The following is a 25,946-nucleotide window of genomic DNA, read 5'->3' on the forward strand; positions in this document are numbered from 1 at the left end:
ACTCATAACACACACACACACACACACTCTCTTTCCCCTCTCTCTCCCCACCTCTCCCCACATTTCTCTCTCTACCCTCCCCCCCCTCTCTCTCCGTGGATATGTTGGAATAATGAGGGTATAACCAGGGTAGCTCTGGGGGAGGGCTCCTGAATCCCACCGTCCCTCATGTCACCGTGGCGGCGGGGCGCCCGCTGATCCAGCCCCGGTCTACACGCCGCCACCTCTCCATCTGGAGGTCGCTCGGCCCATTCCGACGCCCTGGCGAGGCGCGCCAACGACCAGATCACCGTTCCTGAAGTCTGATGGAAGCCTATTTCACTCTGAGAAGTCGAACGGACAAAGAGAAAGGGGGGAAGAGAGAGAGAGAGAGAGAGAGAGAGAGAGAGAGAGAGAGAAAAAAAGAGAGGGAGAGAGAAAAAGAGAGAGGGGAAATGTGAGTAATTAAAGCCCATATCCCGAGGCCTGGACAGAATGCTCCATCATGTGGAACCAAAATCTTCTTCTGCCTCGCACCCCCCTGGTCACATTATGCTAACGCACCGGTAACGGGCAGCCATTTTGTATGAATGGTGAAGCAAATTAGTGGCTCTTAAAGTGTCACAGAAACAGTGAGAGAGAGAGAAAGAGAGAGAGAGAGAGAGAGAGAGAGAGAGAGAGAGAGAGAGAGAGAGAGAAAGACAGATGGAGTTAGATGTACAGAGAAATACATTCTGAGGGACAAAGATTGAGAGAAGGTTGCTGAGTCAGAAATGCATGAGTCACTTGCCTAAGGCCTTATCATCACCTTTAATGGAAGTCATCATGCTCTCTCTTGCTCGCTGTCTTTCTCACACCCCCTTTCTCTCCCCCATCTCTTTCTCTTACTCTCTCTGTCTCTTCTAATCCTCATACCTGTGGCATTCAATACTAATCAGCCCCTGTGCAATTGGATCTGAAAGGCCTGAATAGATTAAAGCAATCAGAGCTAAAGAGATGGAATGGTGAAAGCTTGATGTAGAATCGCTAACAGCTACATGTACTGATTGTCAATGTTCCCTAGTTCTGATTAGATACCTTTCAAAAGAGCATGTAAAACTAATTTCATTCTGTTTCATGTTGTCATATTCTGTTGTGTCAAATAACTGGGGCTGGTGTTGATAAACACAATTTAGCAAAGTGTCTGGTGTCAGGTATCTGGATGATGTCCAGTAACAATAAATATTCTGTGATTCCGAGATTTGCCATTACTTCCTGTCATGTGACCCTGGTCTTCCTGTGTTTCTTGTGTTGCTCCAGTGGTGTTCAGCCAGTTTGCCTTCTTCCAGACGGCTCTGAATGATGTGGTAGAGGTGTACGATGGAGCCACTCAACACTCTCGTGTCCTCAGCTCCCTGTCAGGGGCACACACAGGTACACCCACACAAACACACACACACACACCCACACAAACAAACTCAGGTACACATCCACACCATCAAGTACACACACACAGTTACACACACACACTCATGCAAACACACACACGGGTACACCTACACTCACATAAGCAGTGATATACACACACATGCACACAGGTACACACACGCGCGTATCCCTATACTTACAATCCGACAAAGATGCACTACATTTATTGCCTGTGAGTTTTTTTGTTTTTTTTCAAGAACACAAACAAACCAGCAACACCATTGGGGCCTCGTTGGTCTGACTGCCTTTTGCTGCGTCTGAACATGACAGCAGCTAAAGAGAGCGGCGTCGTGTGTATTGTGTATCTGCGTCAGGGCTTTGTAATGGGCGCCGCATGCTGACATCAGCGCTGCTGTGCTTCCCTAGGTGGGCCGCTGAGAGCTGTAAACACACTTGAGGTGAAACTAAACATTCACAGGGGTGTCGTACAACACGTTGAGTGCGCGCGTGCGTTTGTTTAGTCTACCTTGCTGTGTGACCCATTTGGATGACTGGCGCGCACACGCGCACACCCTCGCGCACCCTCGCACACCCTCGCACACCCTCGCACACCCTCGCACACCCTCGCACACCCTCGCACACCCTCACACACCCTCGCGCACCCTCGCACACCCTCGCACACCCTCGCGCACACAGAACACAGGAGACAAACATGCACTAGCATGCATGCAAACACACACACATACTAAGAGATGCCATGTGCATGGCTCCAACTTGATATGAGAAAAGTGGGAAAACTCAGATAAGAGAGAGATTGCGATAGTGAGAGCCGGGGAGGAGGTGGGGGGGGTGGGTAAACAACGAGAGACTTTCCGGGGTACCTCTCCATCTCTCAGTGCTTGACAACAGCAGAATGATTACATTGGTTCCAGTCCAGGGCAGGCTGGGAACAGCCCAGTTTACAGCTCAATAAACAGCAGGATATATTCACTGAGGGCTCCTCTGAGCACGCTCATAGTCTACCACCAACCAGGCAGAGCATTACAAACTCCGTCCACTGAATCAAACGGGAGTTTTTGAAAGCGCAGGAGGGTGGGGGGTGTGGGGGGGTCACAGTGCGGTACGTTTATGCAAGCTGACCCTCGCAACCAGAGAGGTGTGAATTTACAAGCATTGGGAACGCACGCTCACACATAGACATACAGAGATACACTGTTCATACAAACACACAGTATCACACCGTCCGCCCCTGCGTAATAATTACTGGGGTGCTCACTTAAGCTTCGTGGTCAAAACATTGGGACTGTTTGCTGTGATTAAAACACAACTTTACCAGCAGTTATGTTTCAACACTTTCAAACACAGGCAGTAAGCCACATCTGTGTGAAAAAAATAATAATTGTCAAGGTATTAATGAAAGGAATACATTTCAGATCAGCCTGATGAACTTTCCGTTCTTCTGAGGGCTGTGATAGGCTGAAGTACTGTTTTATGGTAATGAGTTCACATTGGCCTTTGATAGGCTGGGTTGGCTGTCTGTTTCAACCAAATTATTCCTTGGAGATAAAGAGTACACTAGGTGTCTGGAGGGACAAGCAATCACTCTAGCAGCAAGAAAGAGATTTGGAACGGAGCCATGGGCTGGGCTAGGTTCCATACCTGTGATCCACTCCTTCAATTCCCTCTCTTTCCCTCCCTCCCTAGCTTTCTCTGAATGACTACCTGTCTCCGTAACCATTAATAAACATAAATTCCATGACACCATGTGGAGGACATTCTCTAATAAACTACCCAGCATGCCCTGAGTTCCTGTGGTGGAACTTGTGTAACCGTAGTGACAGTGCCCTAGCTACCACGGCGGAGTCGTTGCAGGACACCGTAGGAGGTTGTCAGCATGAACACATGCACGCACACACACATACACACACAATGGATACACACACGCTCAAACAAACACGTACAGACATACACACAAACATACAGTCAGATGCTGGCCTTAGGGATGTGTGGGTAGATTGTCCCTCCTTCCCCCTCTTTCGTCCTCTCCGTCTCTCGTTTTGTCTCTCTCTCCACAGTATGACAGCAAGTAGACACAGAGTAATGAGACACACTGCTGTGAACCAGTCAACACTGTACTGATCCCACTGGGTGGAGTAGCGAGGGAGGGAAGGAGCGAGGGAGGGAGGTTGAGTCAAACGACACCGCTAAATATCTTGGTTTGATATGTGGTTTGAGATGATACATTACTCGGACCCTGAGTGAGAACAGTCAGTAAAATAGATTTCCTCTGATTTCTGTGTCGCTATTCCTCTCTTTATCTCTTCCTCTCCTCTCTTCCTTTCTTACCCAGGCGAGTCTCTGCCCCTGGCAACGTCCAATCAGGTTCTGATTCGTTTTACATCAAAAGGACAATCCAGTTCCAGAGGTTTCCATCTGGTTTATCAAGGTGAGGCACACACACACAAGTGCACAGACACTCGCAATCCAAAAGATAAGAGTTGAAAAAAGTTTCGTTGATTGAGAGTGTATTGTTTAAAACTAATAACACAATATGGTTGTGGACAGTTTGAATCAACTGTCACAAGTCTGTCATAATGTCTGGTTCAGCCGATCTTCCATCCATCCTCCTCTTCACCTTTTCACTGTCTCTTCTTGTCTACTCTCTCTCTCTCCTTGTCACTCTCTCTTTGGTCTTTCCCACCTTTTCACTGTCTTTCTCCTACCTCTCTCCTTGTCACTCTCTCTTTGGTCTTTCCCACCTTTTCACTGTCTTTCTCCTACCTCTCTCCTTGTCACTCTCTCGTTTAACTCCTTCCCTCTTTTTCACTTTCCTTTCTAATCCCTCCCTCCCTCCAGCGGTTCCCAGGACCAGTGCCACCCAGTGCTCCTCGGTGCCCGAGCCGAGGAACGGCCGGCGCATGGGGAACAGCTTTGCGGTGGGGGCGGTGATCCGGTTCGAGTGCAGCCCCGGGTATGTGCTGGAGGGACCCTCTGCCATTGAGTGTCTGACGGTGCCCAACGCCCTGGCACAGTGGAACAGCTCCATACCCAGCTGTATAGGTGGGGATCACACACACACACACACACACACAAACACTCACTCATACACACGCATACACACACTCACTCACTCACTCACACACACACACACACACACAAACACACCCATGCATGCACACACACGTACACACACACGCACACACACACATATGCACATACACTCACATACAGTTACACACACTGGGAACACTCTGTATCTAGTTGTATAAGTAGGAGAAAACATACACACTGGGTAAATACTCACACACACTCTCACACACTCTCACACACACACACACACACACCCACACTGATGACTGGGTTCATTCAGTAATCACACACACACACACACACACACACAGATGCTGCACCTTGTTCTCGTTCCTCCCCTCCCCTCCTCCCTCTCGCCTCTAACTAGCCCCTCCCAGACAGACGTGGGCTGCCATCCATCGCCCGTAGCACTGTGCCCAAACGCAGCCAGCCGGCACACAGGTGGTAGGCACCGCCTTGGGTCATACACACACACACACACACACAGGACAGAAACAGATGTTTACATGTGCGCTCCAGTGCAGCCACCAGATGTTGTGTGTTCCAGCGAGCAGTGAGGACTGTGTTTGGAGATGGTGAACACTCCTTCCCTGTGTTCTCCCACGGAGAGCTCTGTGCTCTACCTGTGAGGGTGTGTTATGTCATCCCTCATCCTCCCCCAACCCCCCATTTATCCCTCTCGCATCGCCGTCATGATGGTGTTCAGTTCTCTAGCTTGTCTATCTAGTTCTCAGTTTTTAATGATTCTTTCTCTCTTACTCTCCTCTCCTCCTCCTCATTTATATTGTACTTATCTGCTCTCTTTTCCTTCCTTCCTTCCTTCCTTCCTTCCTTCCTTCCTTCCTTCCTTCCTTCCTTCCTTCCTTCCTTCCTTCCTTCCTTCCTTCCTTCCTTCCTTCCTTCCTTCCCTCCCTCCCTCCCTCCCTCCCTCCCTCCCTCCCTCCCTCCCTCCCTTCCCCCTCTCCTCATCTTCCCTCCTCTCCTCTCATCATCTCTCTCCTGTCCCCCTCCCCATCTCCTTTCCTCTTTTCTTCTTTTCCTCATTTCCTCTCCTTTTCCCTCCACTCCCCTCCCCTCCCTTCCTCTCCCCTCCTCCTCCTCCTCCTCTTATTTCCTTCTCTCTTCTAGTACCATGTGGAGGGAATCTGACCCAGAGGACTGGTACCATACTGTCTCCAGGTTTTCCTGAGCCCTACCTGAACAGCCTGAACTGTGTCTGGAAGATCACTGTTCCAGAAGGATCTGGAATACAGGTACAGTTCTATTGTATTCTATTCAGCCATGGTCTATTATTCTTCTCTATTCCACTTTGTTCTACTCTACTATGTTCTACTCTATTTAGTATATCCTGGTATGTTAGTGTCTAGTCATTCAGCCAACGTTTCTGCATAGTTCCAAAGCTAGTCCTGACTGAAGCCAAAACATTGCTTCATGTTTTACATGCTGTGCTCCCACTGCAGCTCAGCAGTAAACCTAAATCAAATGACTTAGAAAAGTTAGGCACCAACCAATAAACCTTTTTGTTATCCAAGATAAACCTTGGTCCTTAGTCCCCTCCCTGAGGAACACAGTGCAGGGCTTTATTGATGCCCCCAAAGCCTAACTGTGCTGAGACCCGGCTCTCTGCTTTACACTGGTACTCTGCTGGTTTCTCTCTCTCTGTCTCTCTCTCTTTCTCTCTCTCTGTCTCTTTCTCACACACACACACACATAGACATAGATGCACACACATAAATGCACGCAAATGCAATCACTCATATACACACGCATACACTCACACCCAAACACATACACCTTCTTTAGCCACACCGACAAGGAGTTAGCAGATTTCATGCCGTGTTATATTAGCCTCTATTCCCTATAGTTATGCTCTGCTTTGGCTGCTGTATCTCCTGTCTGGAGATAAGCTAGCAGCTTAGCGCTTGGGCACAGGGCTAGCTGATTAGCCGCGTTAGCTCCTGTCTGCTACAGGCTTTAAAGTTCCTGGGTTCCGGCAGACAGAGTTGTCTGACCCTGTATGTTCAGGTAATTGCAACTGTTTTAGATGTGTAACCATCTAGAACACAGAGGTTGTAACTGTGAAGCTTATCCTACACCAGGACCCCCTAGTCAGGTCCCTGGGGGGGGGCTCTATAATTACATTTCTACTATGAGGAGAAAATGTCTGACACATGAACAGGAACTCTAATGGCCACCTTCTCCAACGTTCGTGAGAAAATGATGTCATGCATGAAACATGTAAATTGCGATAACACATATAGTATTTCCTGAATCCATGGCGCGGGTCATAGTTTGACCCCTCCTGGTGTTAAACATCCATGTGGCCGTGTCCTCTAGGAACCCTCGAGGTCTCTGAGGAGGAGCCTGACAGAAAGTGTGAGGTTTGTCGTAGACCAGTGTGGCTAATGACCTGTGTGTCTTCCCAGGGCCATTAGCACTTAGTCCCAGATGACTGAGACACACACACAGCTGCAAACACACTAACACACTTAATAGGGGAGAAAGGGGAATGGAAAGGTATAGCTGGAAATGGAAAAAAAGTCAGAAAGAGAGAGGGAGAGGGTGGGATGGAAGGGCAAGGGGAAGTAGAGGTAGAGAGACTATATTAGGCCTTGCTGATCAAATTACTTAATTAAAAGAATTCTCTGGGGTTTAGTTGAACACACTGATGGTGCGCTTGCACATACACATACACATACACATACACACACTCTCAAACACACACAGGTAAACTGAATAAAGAATAGCAGCAGTAAACGGATTACATATAATCTGTACTTCAAGTGTTCATTGTTATTTTATTTTTGGTGTGTGTTTGTGTGTGTGCGCCACACTAAGACCCACTCACTCTACTTCCTCAGTGTTAAAGGATAACCAGAGGGGTCTGTTTCTACGCAATCTCTCGCGCTCATTCTCTCTATCCCTCATTCACTCTCCAGCTACCTCTCTCTCTCCCTCTCTTTTTTTTCCCTTCATCTCTCTCCCTCCTTCTCTCCCCCCCCCCCCTTTCTCTTCCCTCCATCTCAGTGCCTAGCAGCAGAGTAGCAGACACATTAGATTGGAGTGTCACGATCCAGGAGAGGAGTTAAAGGAGCAGGGTGCCTCGCCGGCACATTTCTGCAGTGGCCCCCTAATGAAAGATCAATCTGTGATCTGCCGTCCTCCCTGGCTCCCCGCCAGCGCACACCGCCCCTTTAATTGGCTGGCATCCGATCCATAACCATCAGGCTGGGCCAGGGGGCAGGAGGGGGGTGGAGGGGGGGAGGGGCAGCGCAGTCGGGGGGGGGGGGGGGCTTGGAGGAGAGAGGTTGTGGCAGAAAAAGAGAAGGTAGAGGAGGGGGGGGGGAGTACGGTGGGGGATGTGCGGAGAAGGAGAGAGGCAGAGGAGCGGGGAGGACAAGGGGCAGTAGGGGGGGGGGAGGAGTGTGTGGGAGGAGAGAGGTGGAAGAGGGGACCGGGTGGAGGGGACCGGGTGGAGGGGAAAGGGAGAAGTAGAAGAGGGGGAAGGGTGCGGGGAGACAGACGAATGGAGGCGGGGAGAGGTAGAGACCCAGGAAAAGGAGGGAGGGAGGGAGCCGTGGAGGCATTTGGGACACACTGAAGGAGAGAAAAAAATGGGATGGGGAGATGGGAGAGAGGATGCAACATTTGAAACCAAAACAGAGAGAAGTGAATGAGTGTGAGTGAAGGAGGGACACATGGAGTTTCAACCTCAGGACAGGAGCGTTCTCAATGTTCTACCAAGTGAAGCAGCACGCAAACAGCTTCTGTGATTGTTTGCAGCCGTTGACAAGGGAATAGACAGTGACATGATAGAATCCATAGCCATCTTTAGACAGAAACGCTCCACATAGCTCGACGCGCTGTCTCTACTACAGTAGATGCCTTGAAGGCAGCCTTCCAAATGGACACTTGGGAGATAGACAGTGTTAATGTTTTTCATTTTCGTTCTCAACCAGCCCTGGAGTTTTCGGCGACGGTTTACTGAAGTTGTGTCGCTGCTCATCCTTTCAGGTTGCTGTCATTCTCTCCTCCGAGTGGATGAGAAGACGTAACACAAGATGAACAGTTCAATAAAACGCTCTTGTAAAAATAAAAGTCCTTGCCAAACTTTATGCGCTTGTAAATTTAAATTCCATTTGAAGATTAATATGGGAATAGGGAGGAGAGGAAATGAGAGAGAGAGAGATACAGAGAGAGGAGTGAAAAGATGTGGAAGACAGGAGGAACAGGAGGACAACATAAGATGGGTGTGTGAGAGAGGAGAAAGTAGAGAGAGGAGGGAGCGATTAGAAAGGGAAGAAAGAGAGGTGGGGAGAGGACAACTATGACTGAGGGAAGGAAAAAAGACGGAGAGAGAGACGGAAGGAGAGAGAGAGACAGAGGGAGAGATGCAGATAGAGGACAGACCTATGACAGAGGAAGGAAGAGCTGTTCAGACTACTGATGTATTGTTTCTGATGTTTGTGCTCTGAATGATAACACCCCCCAAAGAAGTCTAGAAAATGAAGATCACAGGACAAACACACACACACATGCAGACACACACACGCAGACACACAGTCGCACATTTTTCGATAAGTAAGTCAGATGTGACTATATGCATCCTCTATTTCTCACCACAGCAGCTGTGACCCTCCAATTCCAGCATTCATTTTATGAGGACTCAGGAGTGAAAATATCTGTCCAAATATTTACCTCTCCTGGCTTTTTACCTCTGCCTCTTTCAATTCACAAACACACACACACACACATGCATGCGTTATGCACACAGACACACAAATACATCTTATTCCTCTACCTTCCTCCCTTTATCTCCCCCTCTTCTCTCCACCCTATCTCACGGCCCCCCTCCTCTGTATTCCTATCTCACCCCCCCTCTCACTCTCCTATGCTCTCCTCCCCCTCTCCAGATCCAGGTCATCAGCTTTGTGACAGAGCAGAACTGGGACTCACTGGAGGTGTTTGATGGAGGAGACAACACTGACACCATGCTGGGCAGCTTCTCTGGTAGGTCTGTGTGTGCGTACGTGCGTACGTGCGTGTGTGTGTGTGTGAGACTTGCTACACAAGCTTTTTTTCCTTTTTTCTGGTGCTAAACTCTACTTTCTCCACAGGCACGACAGTCCCGGCCCTCCTCAACAGCACATCCAATCAGCTCTATCTTCACTTCTTCTCTGATATCAGTGTGTCTGCAGCAGGGTTCAGACTGGAGTACAAGAGTAAGAGCACTTGATTTGTCTCACCCACTACAGTGAAACCATAGGACCTGATCCATAAGGGTCACCGAGGGTCAACAGTGAGGAAGATCAAAAACACCTTAATGAAATTCATGAAATTCGATTTTTTAGTGTCTGATCACAAACTTCTTGGGGATTGCATATTCTGGTTTGTGGCTCTGACAACCAATAACTGACCCTCCCTCCCCTTACCTTTCTTTCTCCCCCTTTCTCTTTCCTCTTCCTTTCCTCACTCTCCCCCTTTTCCTCCACGTTATCTCCCTCCTTCCCTCTTTCCTCCTCTCCCTCTCTCCTTACCTATGTCCTTCCTTCCATACCTCTCTCCCCTTCCCCTTTTCTCTCTCCTCTTCCAATCTCTCCCCCTCCTCACCCACCCTGTCCACGTCCCGCCCTCCCCACTGCCTTCCCCTCCAGCTGTCTCTCTCACCAGCTGTCCCGAGCCCGTTATCCCTATGAATGCTATCAAGGTGGGGGAGAGACTCCAGATGAACAACGTGGTTTCCTTCCAGTGTGAGCCCGGATACACCCTGCAGGTAACAGGCTGCGGTCGTCATGGTCACATGTCTGGGACACACTGCACTGGCTGTTGCGGCAACACAAACTGAGTGGTCGCACGTTCTTTACGGAGCGTCGGCCCAACCTCTCGCAGGTTACACCAGGCGAGGCATTCAAATGAGGCTGTGGTTGTTACGGCAACACTTCCTGTATGGTTGTCGCTGTATGGTTGACACTTCCTATGGTCCCAATGTAGCATGTGATTTTTGTGGTAGCAGCTTCTGCACAAAGCAAGCCTCTTAGTGATTTGAGTGCAAGAAAGGCGCATTACAACTCAAATGTATCATTGTTCGTATTCATATTAGGATTTTCCAACACATGTACTGAATCTAAAGTTGATGTGTGAGCAGAAGGGATGTCACCGCCCTTTACCTGTGACCTCCCAGAATGTGTGTGTAGAGTCAGCAGAACGTGGGTGTAGAGTCAGCAGAACGTGGGTGTAGAGTCAGGCTCTTTAGACAGAGCTCTTCTGTTCCTCCAGATAGACAGTCCCACAGACAGCCCCGGAAAAAAACAACTCACTTTATTTCCTGTAGTCCCCCTCCCCCTCGGCCAGACATGAGACGACACAGACCAACGCCCCCCCGCCCCCCTCCCTCGGTGATCAGAGTCTTGTTTGTCATCACCCCAGGCCCACAGGCTTGTACTTAGTACAGTCCCACTGTCCTCTGTTGAACCTTTTAGTGAAGAGACGATCAATCCTCCCTTTTTTCCCTTCTGATCTGTTTCCCTGGCTGTCTGTGTGATGTGGAGATCTCCCCGGGACGCTGTCTCTCTTTGGTTCTGGGTCTCCAATGAGCTGCTTAAAGGGAGGAGGGTGGGGGGGGGGGGGAGGAGGGGGAGTGGCAGGGTGGGGGGAGAGATAGCTGCCTCAAAAAGACCGGAGACAGTTAGAGCCACAATGAAAGCAGTTAATGAACTGCCTGTTCTTTTGTGCTTCTGTCTCTCTCTGTCTTCCTCTCTCTCACTCTCTCTCTCTCCCTCTCTCTCTCTCACTCTCTCTCTCTCTCTCTCTCTCTCTCTCTCTCTCTCTCTCTCATTCTCTCTCTCTCTCTCTCTCTCTCTCTCTCTCTCTCTCTCTCTCTCTCTCTCTCTCTCTCTCTTATCTCTCTCTCTCTCTCTCTCTCTCTCTCTCTCACACTCTCTCTCTCTCCCTCTCTCTCTCTCTCTCTCTTGCTCTCTGTATCTTTCTCTACTTGTGTGTGTGTGTGCTCGCAGGGGAACTCACACATCTCCTGCATGCCTGGAACCGTCAGACGTTGGAACTACCCTCCCCCTCTCTGCATCGGTAAGAACTATTTCTCTCCATCCCTCTCTCCCTCAATATATCATCCCTCTCTTCCTTTGTCATCCCTTTCTCCCTTTCTATCCACCCCTGTCTCCCTCTATCTATCATCCCTCTCTTCCTCGACCACCCTTCTCTCCTTATCACCCCTCTCCACTTCTCTATCTCTCTCTTTCAATCCCTCTCTCTCTTCCTCCCCTGCCTCTTTCTCTCTCTCTATCTCTCTCTCTCTCTCTCTCTCTCTCTCTCTTTCTCCTCTCTTCTCCTCTCTTCTCCTCCTCCGCCTGCTCTCTCATCCAAGGTCCTCTCACAGTGACACATGATTATCCTGCCCATCATACCTGCGGCTGGCGCCCAAGGTCCCCATAGACGCTCGCTAAAGTACCCTGTCTCCTCCCTGCTGTGTGTACAGTGTCTGTGTGTGTCTGTGTGTGTGTTCCAGTTTTCACCACGGTTCCCTACCTCCATATTTGTTACCCTGCTGGCCTCTCTGCCCGTGAATCTTGACAAACGTGCTCCACTTATTGGAACGACCTACTATCGCCTAATTAGCTCCATCGCAGCTCCTGATTGGTGGAAGCTGGGAGAGATTCATGGCGTTTACAAGCGTCAGCAGTTTCCAGATCACTCTCCATCTTCCGCTTGCGCAGGGCGCCAGTTTTCACCCTCTCCTCGCGTGCCTCACAACATGGTGACTTGTAGAGATGCACGGCTCCCACAGTGTCCCTTATCTCTTGTTATCTCACTCTTTCTGTTTTTCTGTCGCTCTTTAACTCTCTTCCTTGCTCTTCCTCTCTTTCTCATTCACTCTCTTTATCTTACATTCTCTCTCTCTCTCTCTCTCTCTCTCTCTCTCTCTCTCTCTCTCTCTCTCTCTCTCTCTCTCTCACTGTCTTTGTCTCTCTCACACACACACACACACACTCTCTCTTATACTCTTTCTTTCGCCCTCTCGCTTTCTTTCTGTCATCTTCCATCCTCATATCCCTCTCTACCTCTCTCTTTGCCTCGCTCCCTTTGAGGCCTTTGCCCGGGTTTCAATCAAAGTGACATTTGAATCAATCAGTGGTTTAGTCTCAAAGGGAGGAGGAGAGGGAGGAGAGGAGGGTGGAGGACAGAGATACCAGAGGAAGAGATAGTGGACTACAAAGGTGTTGGAGAGACTCTTTGATTCCTGTGAGAGGTGAATTTGACCCATTTTATCAAACCCTCCCTCGCCTGTCAGTTACAAACGACACTTCTATCCTTTCTTCTCGCTTTTTTTTCTTTCTCTATAAATAGCTGTTGGTTTACAGACGCAGGTTTGGCCAAGATGTTGCTGAAGCATGTTTCCTAACACACAGTCTAGTATCCCTGCTGCAGTGCTACAGTGGTATGACCCTGACACCCCTCTGCCCAGCTCAATGTGGAGGCATCCAAGAAGACATGGAGGGAATGATTCTCAGCCCTGGTTTCCCTGGAAACTACCCTAGCAACAGCGACTGCACCTGGAGAATCTACCTGCCTGTTGGATACGGTAAGTGGAATCAAGGTTGTTTATGGATATAATGGATATAAAGGACCATTGATGAAAGAAAGACAGAATTAATTAATGTATTCATTGAGTTTATGTAGCTATTTTGTCCAGTGTCACCACCTATTCTTTCCTCTCTCCTCCTCACCCTTCTTCTCCTCTGCTCACACCCTCTTCTCTCATCTGTACTCATCCTTTCTTCTCCTTCTCTTCTCCTTGTCCCTTCTCCCAGGAGCTCATGTTCAGTTCCTCAACTTCTCCACCGAAGCCAACCACGACTTCCTGGAGATCCGAAACGGCCCTCTGGAGACCAGCACTGTGATTGGGCGATTCAGCGGACAGGATGTGCCCTCCTCCCTCCTTACAACCTCCCACGAAACCACAATCTATTTCCATAGCGACCACTCTCAGAACAAACCAGGCTTCAGGTTCGAGTACCAGGGTAAGAGGCACATACAGGAAACAGGAAGTGAAACAGGCCTGGCACTTTATGAGTCAGTTATCTTTGTTTGTTAGTTACACATTTTATCAGAATGTAAAATTAGATGTTTCTTTGAACATCACTTTTTGGAGCTCTTCAACATCCGGAGTTTGAAGGGTGTGTAGGCAGTATATCTGGCTGGCATTTTATCAGAAATATTAATTTGATTTGACACAATCAGCAAATAACCAGTCCCTCACTGAATCATACATGCAGATATAATTCTTCCCAATCCTTGGCAAGTGGCACCACTTTGTCTCCATATTAAATTGCGTTATATTTCTCCCAATTAACCCCTGGCATGTGCTGCAGTTGTATGGTGAGATTTGAAGTCTTCATAGAACTTGGCCAATAAAGTGGATCTATTACAACCCACTGCTGGATACATCTACATATTGAAAAGGGAAAAGTTGCTTGCACCAATATGAGGCATGTTTATTAATTAGTTTTAAACTTATGATGGGCGTTGTTCTGTAGCTTTGTCTCCCCCCAACCATAAGACCCCCCCCCCCGCCCCTCATCCTAATATCCGGACCTTTAGCTCCAACACTAAAGGTGCACAGAGTTGCTAACATTAGGATTCTGAGAAGAAGAATGCAAAGTGAATGGTAGTGTTGGCATTTACATAATTATGTGTACATTAGCATTTAAATCAAGCATTCTATTTGGAAGTGCCCTCGCCTCCTCCCACTACCCCCCCCCCCCCCCACCACCCCCCTTTCTCTTATTTTTGCGAAGCTTGCATGACTTATCTTGCACAAAGGATGCTGTGATCCATAGAAATCAATTTCTTTTACTCTTATTTATATCCACACTGCCTTCAAGGCTCACCGCCTGCTCTGCCTTTGTGTCCCGCCTGACAAACGGATGCGTAATCCCGCCCTGCTTGTGATGACTGCATGAAAATGCGCCACAGCACAGGGGAAGAATGCCACCGGCGTTTCTAATTGTTTTTTTTGGGGGGGAAGAAAAAGTTTTTCTTTCCAGAACACCTTTATGAGAAGAGGTGTGTGGGGGGGGGGGGGCAGAGACATAGAGAGGGAGATGAACATAGAGAACTAACCAGAGAGTGAAAAAGATAGAAATAGAACGAGAGAGGCGGAGAAAGATAAACAAAGAGACAGCAGGAGAGAGAGAGAGAGAGAGAGAGAGAGAGAGAGAGAGAGAGAGAGAGAGAGAGTGAGTGAGTGAGTGAGTGAGTGAGTGAGTGAGTGAGTGAGTGAGAGAGAGAGAGAGAGAGAGAGAGAGAGAGAGAGAGAGAGAGAGAGAGAGAGAGTGAGTGAGTGAGTGAGTGAGTGAGTGAGTGAGTGAGTGAGAGAGAGAGAGAGAGAGAGAGAGAGAGAGAGAGAGAGAGAACGAGAGAGAAAGTTTGGGAGACCGAAGGGGAGGTTGGAGCACAGATGTCAGGGTAGCTGTTCTCACACTCTAGCATAAATGAGTGTGTGTCTGGCAGCTGTGTGGTGAGGTTGGGCAGAGATGGTTGTTAACTGTCAGCGAGTGTAGGCAGCCATTTTGTGTCTTCTGTGGTGTCCACTTAGCCAGAAAAAATGATGTTATTATGTAAATGAGGTATTACTAAAATGCTCTTCATCAGGTTGTCAGCCCCTATCACATGCAGACTCAGACATAATGTGTTGACACTTGGCTAAACCTTTGTGGTCATGAGGCATGACAAATTGTATTCACTCCGAAGATTTCGTCTGTCTTTTCATGATTGGTTATCACAGTAGAGCGGAGACATTCATACAAAGATAAAGAAAGGTTATTACGTGACAAGGCAGGCATCCGTTTTACTTTTCAGCAGCATTTTTTGATAATGTCATGATTCCCAGTTCAATTACCTTGACTCTCTGTCCATACAGAGGCTACATTTGCTGTTTCAGATTTTTTTTTATCGATCATTGTAAATCTTACTTTGCATGACTTTTACCAATTGGCTCATCTCCCTGTCTGTCTCCCTCCCCTAGCCTATGAGCTTCAAGAATGCCCAGACCCGGAGCCTTTCCACTATGGGGTGGTCGTGGGGGCGGGCTACAACGTGGGCCAATCCATTTCCTTCGAGTGTCTCCCGGGTTACCAGCTGACTGGACAGTCGATCCTGACCTGTCAACATGGAACCACGCGCAACTGGGACCACCCCTTCCCTCGCTGCGAAGGTACTCTGCTTAACTCACTTCCTGCTTCTAAGTTATTCTAATTCTAATTATTTTCTTGTGGGTTTACTATCTCAGTTAGGACCAGGTTGTATAGGTCACTCCACATGGCCACAGAAGAAGGCAATGTCTTCAGTAACTCACCCCCCCCCCCCCTCCCCCGAACAAAGTCCTCGTGTGGGCGCTCTGTGTCCACCTTGACTCTGGCCTCAGGACTAGTGCTGATGACCCCGTTGGCCTATTCACACCTCCCACTCTAGCAGACTGGAGATCTGTTCACCATAATCAACACCAGGCGCAAGAAGGGAGTGAAGAGCGAAGGAGATGTGGAGGAGGACAGAGAAGTGGGATGGTAATCTGAAGGTCGCCAGTTCGATTCCCGGCCGGTGCTCATGACGTTTTGTCCTTGGGCAATGCACTTCACCCTACTTGCCTCGGGGAGAATGTCCCTGTACTTACTGTAAGTCGCTCTGGATAAGAGCGTCTGCTAAATGACTACATGTAAATGTAAGTGGGGGAGGAAAGAGAGAACCCCTTGTCCTTGGCCTAAATTCTCACACTCCGGATCTTCAGTGATTTGTTAAGGCTGGTGCCAGGCCCAGCCAGGGAGAAAGGACGGCCATGACAGTGGTCCTACGATGGGGACCGTACTGGAGCAAGGAGTTGTGCGTGTGTGTGTGTGTGCGCCGGCAATGCTTGTGAAATCGTGAATGAATGTGTGTCAAGGGGTGCGAGAAGGAACGAACGTGCAAGAGAGAGATTAAAGATGGATGGACGAGGAGAAGGAGATGGAAGAGGAGAAGGAGCTTGAAAGAGTGGTGGCAAGGATCTCCAACTCGTGTTTAGAGTTTGTGAAGGTGGATCTGTCTCTCTCGCTTTGTCTGGCTCGAGGGTGAATCACGAGGTGACTCACACCCTTGTGTGGGAGCGTGCACAAAGGTATGTGTGCGTGGCTGTGTGTGTGTTCGCTTGAGCCGATGGGTGTATTGTGTTCCTGTGCCAGTGTGAGCTGCAAGCCATTCTCCAAATACACATCATCACACACACACACACACAAACACACAGTTATCTCTACACTACACACACAACATCTCCATCCATTCTTCCAAAACGGAGGTGAGGTAAACAAAGCCCACCTCCTCCCTGTGCTGAGACTGGAGAGCAGTGGAATTGACGCGCCGAAGAGACCAGCTGAAACGGCCGAGCGAGGAGGACAGCACAGAGATAAACACACCTGAACACACCTCCCACCAGCGCTTGACATTTGGTAATCGTACTGGAAAATATCGGAATCGTTTCACAGATTGTCTTTTTGTAAATCGTTAAGTGGAAACAGGACGTTGTATTGATTTGATTCAAATGGACATAATGTACAAGTAGTGCTCGTAGATAGCAGAAATCCAGTGGATTCGGACTCATCACATCGTACAGTGCAGCTAAATTCCGGAACATCTTAAGTGCCACATTGAACAGTTGGATGGGTGCAGTCACTTATGAGACCTGAAATACAACATGCAGAGAAAAGACATTTGCAGGAATCACAAACAGTAATGTAGCGTTGAGTGCTGCTTTCGTACTAAGGCCAGGCGAAGAGTAAGTTCATCTCAGTAGCTGCTCCTCACTGGGGATGTGCTGATGGGCCCGGTCAAACACGCTAGCTAACGCCGCTCCCTCCTTGCCCTCCCCCCCTCCCTCCGTCCCTTCATTTGCACTCCTCCGTCTCTCCTCCCCTCATCCTGTCAGCAGGTCAGCATTCGGGGTCCCTCTCTCTCACTCTCCTGTCTGCATGCATGTCCACGGCGAGAGCAGGAATCGATCCTCATTCCCCGGCTTGCTCACCTCTCCTCCCCTGTTTGTCCATCGCTCGCTCGCTCGCCGTTTATCTACACATCCGTCTATACGCTCGTCTGTCAATCTGTCTGGCCCAGCTTTCCATCTGCCACCCCCCACCCCCCCCCCCCCCACTACCACAAACTATCTTCCTCCTGAGCTCTGAGAAAGATTTTTTTTTATCCTCCTCTCACTTTCCATTGCTTCCTTCGCGTCCGTCCTCGACGATAAAACAAAATCCCCTCTCTCCTCTGTTTATCGGCTCCCTCCGTCCCTTACAGCTTATGTATCCTCTCTTCCCTCTTTTCTCTTCTATTCATCTCACCCGTGTCCTCTCATCCTCGCCTGGGCTTTCTGTGCCTCCCTTCTCATCCCTCCATCTTGGGCGCGTGTTAGTTTCACAATCACAGCCTTACCGCCGGACTCGCTTGCGAATCGGCAACGTTTTTCCTCTCACTCTGGTCTTTCTCGGTGTCTCTCCATCTTGCCTGGTCCAGATAGATCACTGTCACAGGAAGGTGGCGGTGGGTGTGGGGGGGGGGGTGTTACAGGTCCTACCCCTTCACATCGTCTCAACAAAATGACGCATGCATGCACACATGCAGGACACACGCATACAGTCGCACATACGCGCACGCACTTCTCTCCCTCTCCACCTCTCTCTTTCGCCCCGACCGGTCGATCGATGGCGTCGGCGCACGGCTCACCTCGATTGCAGTGTCCAGGTTTTAATCAATGCTCGTGATCGATAGCTCATTTAGCAGCCGGGCCCACAGCAAAGGGTCACTCTCCGCCAGGGGGATTAACACGGCCTGCGCCTTCACGCTGCACGCACGCGCACGCGCCCACCCCAGACAAGCACTCGCACACACTGTACGTACACACGTACACACGTACAGTCCAATGTTCGTGCTCACGCACGCTCTAAAGAGGACAGCCAGCTGGAGAGTAGAGACAGGGGAAGGAGAGATGCGAGCGGAGGCAAACACATGCGTCTCCAAGTAGCCAAGGGCTCCCGTGCTCCCAGTCTGAGCTGAGAGGCAGGGTATTCTCAAAACTTCGGGATTACCGCTGCACAATACTCCGCTTCTGCTCCGTCTCAGCACACTGGGGAGGGGGGGGGGGGTGTAGTGCGTAGGTTGTTGAGAATGTGTGGAGATAGTAAAGTGTGTGTGTGTACCGTGGTGGTAGGTCAGTGTGTGTGTGTGTAGTGTGGATGGGAATGTGTCAGCATGCGTGCAGGGGTTTTATGTGGGATTTTTACTGTGCCGTTGACTCCAGGATGTTGTGTTTTTGTCTCTGGCTATGTGTCTTGGGAGGGCTCCATATAAAAAGAGTGAAACAGCACCTTTAGACTTTACATTGAACAGCCCCAGAGCACGGACTCTGTTGGAAGAGTGTGTGCGTGCGTTGGAGTGTGAGTGTGTGTGTGTGTGTGTGCCTGTAGAACATATGTATTGGGGATCCAGAGGGGTCTGTGCTTACATGGACCAACTCATTGTCAGCCAGCTGTCGTCCCTTATGCAGCTCAGCGTGACCCCCCTATCACCCTCCCCCCCTTCCACCCCCCAGACCCGTCCTGCCCCCTCCGGGAGGAGGTTGGGGCCTTATCTTTCCGGAACACTCCACCCAAGGCCTCGCTAGCTAACAGGCTTTCTTGGTTAATCTTTAGCCCTGACAAGCTCCCCAAAACCAGCGAGAGCGAGAGAGGGGTGGAGAATAAGGAGGAGAGAGAGAGAGAGGAAAGAGAGAAAAAGAATCCCTATTTTTACAGATTCTGCTGAAATATCATGCTCTCTGTACACGGTTTTAGTCACTGTCTACTCCCTGTCTCTCTCCCCCCCCTCTCTTTCCTGCCCCCCTCTTTGTCCCTCTCTCTCTCTCTCTCTCTCTCTCTCTCTCCCTCCAGTACCCTGTGGGGGGAACATCACGTCAGACAATGGCACCATCTTCTCTCCCGGTTACCCTGACGACTACCCCAGCTCCTCAGACTGCACCTGGCTGATCACCGTGGCGACGGGCATGGGAGTGCAACTGAACTTCACCCTGCTGCAGATCCACGGCCCTCACGACTACATCACTGTCTGGTAGGCCCACTGCCCTCCCTGTGACTGGTAGACTGGTAGACACACTGCCCTCACTGTGACTGGTAGACTGGTAGACACACTGTCCGCACTGTGACTGGTAGACTGGTAGACACACTGTCCGCACTGTGACTGGTAGACTGGTAGACACACTGCCCTCACTGTGACTGGTAGACTGGTAGACACACTGCCCTCACTGTGACTGGTAGACTGGTAGACACACTGCCCTCACTGTGACTGGTAGACTGGTAGACACACTGCCCTCACTGTGACTGGTAGACTAGTAGACATACTGTCCGCACTGTGACTGGTAGACTGGTAGACACACTGCCCTCACTGTGACTGGTAGACTAGTAGACACACTGCCCTCACTGTGACTGGTAGACTGGTAGACACACTGCCCTCACTGTGACTGGTAGACTGGTAGACACACTGCCCTCACTGTGACTGGTAGACTGGTAGACACACTGCCCTCACTGTGACTGGTAGACTGGTAGACTCACTGCCCTCACTGTGACTGGTAGACTGGTAGACACACTGCCCTCACTGTGACTGGTAGACTGGTAGACACACTGCCCTCACTGTGACTGGTAGACTAGTAGACAAAGTACCCTCTCTGTGACTCGTAGACTAGTAAAAAAAAACTGCCCTCTCTGTGACTGGTAGACTAGTAGACATACTGCCCTCCCTGTGACTGGTGGACTAGTAGACATACTGTCCGCACTGTGACTGGTAGACTGGTAGACTGGTAGACTGGGAGGTCTACTGCCCTCAGTGTGTTAACTCTGTCCTAACTGACCATGCTGACATGGTTTTCTGAGTGTGTGTTGGCTGTGTGCAGTGTGTTCTAGATTTATCAGACACAATATAAGATTTTGTCCAGTATGATTACATACAGTAGTACTGGCCTTAGGTCTGCCTCCCGCTTTCTAACCCCCTGCTATCTACTGCCCCAATCTCAGAGCAATCTATTTTCTTTATCACCTTCACCATTCACTCCCAAGTCTAATTTTTTCGATATTCTCTCTCGCTTCCCTTTTTTCCGTCTTCCATCTTGACTCTCCTTTTTTTCCGCGCCTTTCCTTTCTCTTTGTTTCCAGGAATGAGAGAGTCAAGGTCCAGTTCACTGGATAATCTCCTCTGTGCCTCTCAACCCTCGTCTCTTCTCCTCCTCTCTTTCTTCCTACTCTTCCTGATCTTCCTCCTCCTTATTCCCCTCTTCTTTCCCTCTCGCCCTCCTCCCTCTCCCCCTCCTCCTTATTTCCCTCCTCCTTCTGCCCCTTCTCTCCCTCCCTCCCTCCCTCCCTCCCTCCCTCTCTCCCTCCCTCCCTCCCTCCCTCTCTCTCTCTCTCTCTCTCTCTCTCTCTCTCTCTCTCTCTCTCTCTCTCTCTCTCTCTCTCTCTCTCTCGCCTGTCCTCTTCCTGTCCTCATCTTCTTTCCCTTCCTTCTCTCCTCTACTTTGTCCCCATCCTTTCCTCCTCACCCTCCCTCCTTTCTTCCCACCCTCCTCTCCCCGCCACCCTCCCCTGGTTCCCAAACTCTCCGTCACGTCCCTGTCTCCATTACTCCTCTATCTATTCTGTCCATTCCTTCATCTCCCTCTCCAACGGAGCGTCCAGGTTGCTGATTGGCTGTGGGATGAGGAGAATGCTAATGAGGGTTGAGAACGTGTTGATGGAATTTCTGAGCATGCTTAGACATGCAGATGCTAGATCGCCAAGCTTGTTTGTGTTGTGTCTGTGCTGTGTGTGTGTGTGTGTACAGTGTGTGTGTGTGTTAGGCCCAACCTGCCTCCTCTCACCTGGACATGGGTGGGTGAGAGCCATATTTGTAGGCAGAGACAGGATTTATCATCCACTGCGGCTGCCAGATCCAGTTCATCCCCCTCTCAGTGAGACCAGCATCCAAAGGTCTCAGATAGCGCAGTTTCTGCCAACCTGGCAACCCAAATCAGACTCGACAGAAACCTACACGGTCCAAAAGTCAATTTTCCCTCCACACAGCCAGTTTGAAGCATCCAGCACCTCACCCTTGTTAACCTCTCCTCCTATCTTGCTTGTATTTCTGGCTACATGGACTCCTGCTGGTTCCAGAGACCCCTCCAAGCTTACCTCCATCCTTTCCCACTTCCAACTCCTCTGTTGCTAATTACTCCGTGTCAAAATACCCCTCTGCTGGCATCATCATCAAATCTCCGCCCCTCCCTCCTTCGCGTAGACTTCTAGAATGCTCCCTGCGGTGCTTTTCCCGCTCCCTGGGACAAACCTGTCTGGCGCCTAGTCCATGGCTCGCTCCCTCGCGCCCCGTAAACACAGCCACCGAGCAAGCTCGCTGGTCTGTCACCAAGGTCTGCGGGCTGGGAGACCCAGGGCGGCGTTACGGCATGCTTGGCGCTCCCCAGCCAGCAGTTACCGGAGCCCCTTGTTATCTCCCTCGGCCAGCCCCACCACACCGCACAGATGGTTCCTAAGCCCTTTGGCTGCTGGAGGAACAGGGCGACCCACCTCATTGGCCCGCTCCGTGCTGGGTGGGGAGTGCCAAGACAGGGGTGTCGCCTTCCAAAGGCCATTCCCGCCGGACGGACATTCCCTTCTCGGAATATCGTTCCTGCATATGTCCGTTGGCTGAAGTTTTCTGAGAACGTGGGAATCTGTGTGTGAGCTTTGTTGACCTTTCCCCTCCCTTATGGGGAGATGTGGGTGGGGAGAGGGTGGACTACTGGCAGCCATCTTGGTTTAGTTGTTTGCAATGTTTCATTTCGATGTTCGGGAGAGTTCACACTTTGTCATTAGGATTACATCTAGACAGCAACGAGGCAATCACTTCCTTTGAGGATTTGACTCTGCAGTTCTCTACCAACTCTCTTCTACCTGTGACAGGACATATTCTTGCTGTTAAACCTGGGCCATCTAGTTGTTTATGTCCCTTAAATATAATCAATAGACTTTCCAAAGTGGGCTCTCTTTAATGTCATAACATTTCTAATGTCACAACCTGCTGGTTTGACCCCTGACCTTTCACCCCTCAGGGACGGCCCTCGGGAGACGGCCAGGAAGCTGGGGATCTTCACGGAGGGCGAGCCCAACGACCCGCCACGCAGCACGTCCAATCAGGTTCTGATCCGTTTCCGTAGCAACGCGGAGAAAGGTGGACTGTACCGTATTCATTATCAAGGTATGACTCCCCACACACGCATGCACACTCACACACATGCAGACTCTCACACACACGTGTTGAATGTTGTGGTCTTTTCTCCCCCAGCCTACAGACTCCAGTTGTGCCTGCCTCCACCCATCATTCCAAATGCAGAGATCCTGATGGCTAGCAAGGAATTTAAAATAGGTAAGTGGACATTCACATGCACACACAAGCACACACAAACTTGCTCCTCCATGTTCTACAGTACACACACACACACAAACACACACCCTTCTCCTCTGTGCCCTATTGTGTATGAAGATGGCCCAGTCTCCATGAAGCATTTTGAGTAGATAGTATTTCCTGCCAGTTCATATTGAGGCTTGGCCAGCTTTCATTAACAATGTGCCCAGAATATAGGACAGCAAGCTGCACTCTTCCTCTGCTTCTACTGTGTTACACACACACACACACACATCCACTCCCATTCTTGCTCAGAAAACTACTAGTCCCATAAGACAATGCTGCAGTGCTGATCTACAGGCACAACTCCCACTACCCAGGGGGCGTCAGGAAAACAAATATTAATACTCACGAGCCTAGCTTTGCCAATAGGGTTCAGAACAGGTGCTCTCATTTTAGTATTGCAGACAGTTACCATTACTCAGTTTCATTTGCATAGCGACGTTGTTGGTGATTACTCAACGACAGACAGGTAGAGACACTGACACAGCACTCTGTTTGTTAACCTGAGGAGTGTTTGCTGTAGTACTGAAATAGCAGAAGGAGCTCAGATTTAGGGTCCAGACTCTCTTCTGACTTTCAATTAGTAAAAAATGGGAAGACATTAGCTTAATGATGTCTTTGTTTCCCTGCCTGTCTCTCTCTTTTTCTCTCTTTTTCTCTCTTTTTCTCTCTTTCTCTCTTTTTCTCTCTTTTTCTCTCTTTCTCTCTCTCTCTTTCTCTCTCTCTTTCTCTCTCTCTCTCTCTCTCTCTCTCTCTCTCTCTCTCTCTCTCTCTCTCTCTCTGTCTCTCTCTTTCTCTCTCTCTCTCTCTCTCTCTCTCTCTCTCTCTCTCTCTCTCTCTCTCTCTTTCTTTCTCTCTCTCTCTCTCTCTCTCTCTCTCTCTCTCTCTCGCTCTCTCTCTTTCTCTCTCTCTCATGCTCCTCTCTCGCTCTCTGAATCTCTCAAATGTATCACACATTCCCTTTCTCTTTCCTCCTCCCCTCCTCTCTCCCCTCCCCTCCCCTCCTCTCCCATTTCTTCTCCCCTTCCCCTCCATCCTCTCTCCCCTCCCCACCTCCCCATCTCCTCTCCTCTTCCCTCCTCTCTACTTCCCTCCCTCCCTCCCGTCTCCCCTCCTCCCCTCCCCTCCATCCCTCTCCAGGAGACATAGTGAGGTACAGGTGTCTGCCGGGGTACCGCCTGAGTGGAAACAGCATCCTGACCTGTCGTCTGGGGACACACCTGGAGTTTGCCGGTCCTCCTCCCTCGTGTGACGGTAAGCTGCTCGCTGCTGTTCCTCGCTGTTTGTTATTGTTCTATTACTGTTTATCATTGTTTACATCCTCACCCTTGGCTACCGCAGCTTCTGTTCCACCTCAGATCCGCACTCGGGGTTTTTTGTCGTATTGTTTTTATCCCGCGGGCTGGTTCTGTTGTCAGCTGTGTTCTGAGAGGGTATATCTGTGTTGTTGTTGTTGTTGTTGATGAGCTCCCAGGGGGCTGGGGGAGACTAGGTGTAACAGCGTAGCCTGCTCCCCCAGGTCCTCAAGAGTACCAACACGCTCCACTGTGTCTCTGTCGTGGCACACCCTGCTCTGCTGGTGTTTTCTCGTTTTCTCTCTGTCTCTCTCGCTATATCACTCTCTTTCTCTCCTATCTGTTTCCCCTATCTCTCCTTCACCAGATCCTTCTCCTGTCTCTCTCCCTCCCGCTGTCCAGTCTCTCTCTCGTACTCTCTCAATCTCTCTTTTTGATCCTTCTACTGTGTCTCGCTCTCTCTGCCTCTCCTATCTCTTGCCCTTTCTCGGGTATGATTTTAAGCTTGCCACTGTTTGGCACATGAAGCAGACGACACAAAGCTGAACTCATTGTCATGTGCTGAAGGGGAAGAAAGAGAGAAATGGAACAAGAAGCACAGAATGAGAGAAGAAAGCATACAAAATGAAGGACCTCATAAATAAAAGCAAATAGATAAAATAAATTAGATAAAAGGCCTATTTTCTTTTACTCAGGCTTAAACCTACACTCTTAGTCCTTTACGCTGTGTGTATGTGTGTGTGTGTGAGTAGTAAAAGCTGCTGTGATTCATCTGGCCTCTAATTGCGTGCGCGCCCCACTAATAGTTCCCTCCCCATCATGCTGAAAAGGACCTTTCTTCCTGGGGCAAACCGTTCCAGCTGACTCCCTCCCTCCTTCCCAGCCAGCCCTCTCAGACAGAGAGAAAGACATGGACAGGAAAGAGAAAAATTGAGAGACAGAGACAAGAACAGACAGAGAGGGACAGACAGAGAGGGACAGACATACAGACAGACAGGCAGACAGACAGACAGACACATAGACAGAGAGAGAGACGGAGGAGGAGAGAGAGAGAGACAGAGAGAGAGAACATGTGTGCGTGCCGGTGTGTATGAGTGCATCCAACCTTTCCAGTTTGCCCAATGAGGTTCTCTCAACTGACAGAGGGAGAGAGAGAAGCCTATTGAGTACAAGGATCATGACTTGTGTTGGGTGACATGAGTGAAAGAGAGAGGGGTGAGGACAGGCTGTAAAAGAGAGATGGTAAGAGAGAGGCCAGGGCCGAGAAGACAGGAGGCTAATTGAAATGCAGAGGAGACACTAGCTGCAGCTGCACCTATCAAATCACTGCTTCCAGCTCTGACAACCACAGACCCCCCCCCCCCTCTTCCATCACACACACACACACATGCAGGTACACACGCACACACAGTTGACGCAAGGGTATGGAAACACACAGCCACAGACCCTTCCACCCTCTAGCACAATCACACACACACACACACACACACACACAGTCACACTCACACTGACAAAGAAGTAGACGAGGTGAGGGGGAAAAACGAGGTAAACAAAGAACATCCTCACAAATAAAGAATGTGGTTAGGGGAACACCTGAAGACAGATGGTGAGAGACTGAGGCAGAGGAGAGGAGAGAACACACAAACCAAA

At 49.8% G+C, this 25,946-nt stretch overlaps 1 protein-coding gene across 1 annotated transcript in view; it reads left to right on the forward strand.

The window, feature by feature from the left end:
* csmd2 (CUB and Sushi multiple domains 2) overlaps positions 1 to 25,946 on the forward strand; it is a 228,656-nt gene that overhangs the window by 165,925 nt on the left and 36,785 nt on the right. The window contains exons 33-47 of the mRNA XM_084695567.1: positions 1,279 to 1,392; positions 3,737 to 3,832; positions 4,243 to 4,446; positions 5,605 to 5,729; positions 9,390 to 9,486; positions 9,594 to 9,698; positions 10,131 to 10,249; positions 11,490 to 11,559; positions 12,956 to 13,072; positions 13,302 to 13,511; positions 15,518 to 15,706; positions 19,443 to 19,620; positions 22,646 to 22,791; positions 22,879 to 22,959; positions 24,142 to 24,255. Coding sequence (XP_084551693.1) covers positions 1,279 to 1,392; positions 3,737 to 3,832; positions 4,243 to 4,446; positions 5,605 to 5,729; positions 9,390 to 9,486; positions 9,594 to 9,698; positions 10,131 to 10,249; positions 11,490 to 11,559; positions 12,956 to 13,072; positions 13,302 to 13,511; positions 15,518 to 15,706; positions 19,443 to 19,620; positions 22,646 to 22,791; positions 22,879 to 22,959; positions 24,142 to 24,255 — 1,965 coding nt within the window. The remainder of the gene's footprint in view (positions 1 to 1,278; positions 1,393 to 3,736; positions 3,833 to 4,242; positions 4,447 to 5,604; positions 5,730 to 9,389; positions 9,487 to 9,593; positions 9,699 to 10,130; positions 10,250 to 11,489; positions 11,560 to 12,955; positions 13,073 to 13,301; positions 13,512 to 15,517; positions 15,707 to 19,442; positions 19,621 to 22,645; positions 22,792 to 22,878; positions 22,960 to 24,141; positions 24,256 to 25,946) is intronic.

The sequence above is a fragment of the Hypomesus nipponensis genome, chromosome 4 (genome assembly GCF_054491055.1).
Source record: "Hypomesus nipponensis isolate SF chromosome 4, ASM5449105v1, whole genome shotgun sequence".
Lineage (NCBI taxonomy): Eukaryota > Metazoa > Chordata > Actinopteri > Osmeriformes > Osmeridae > Hypomesus > Hypomesus nipponensis.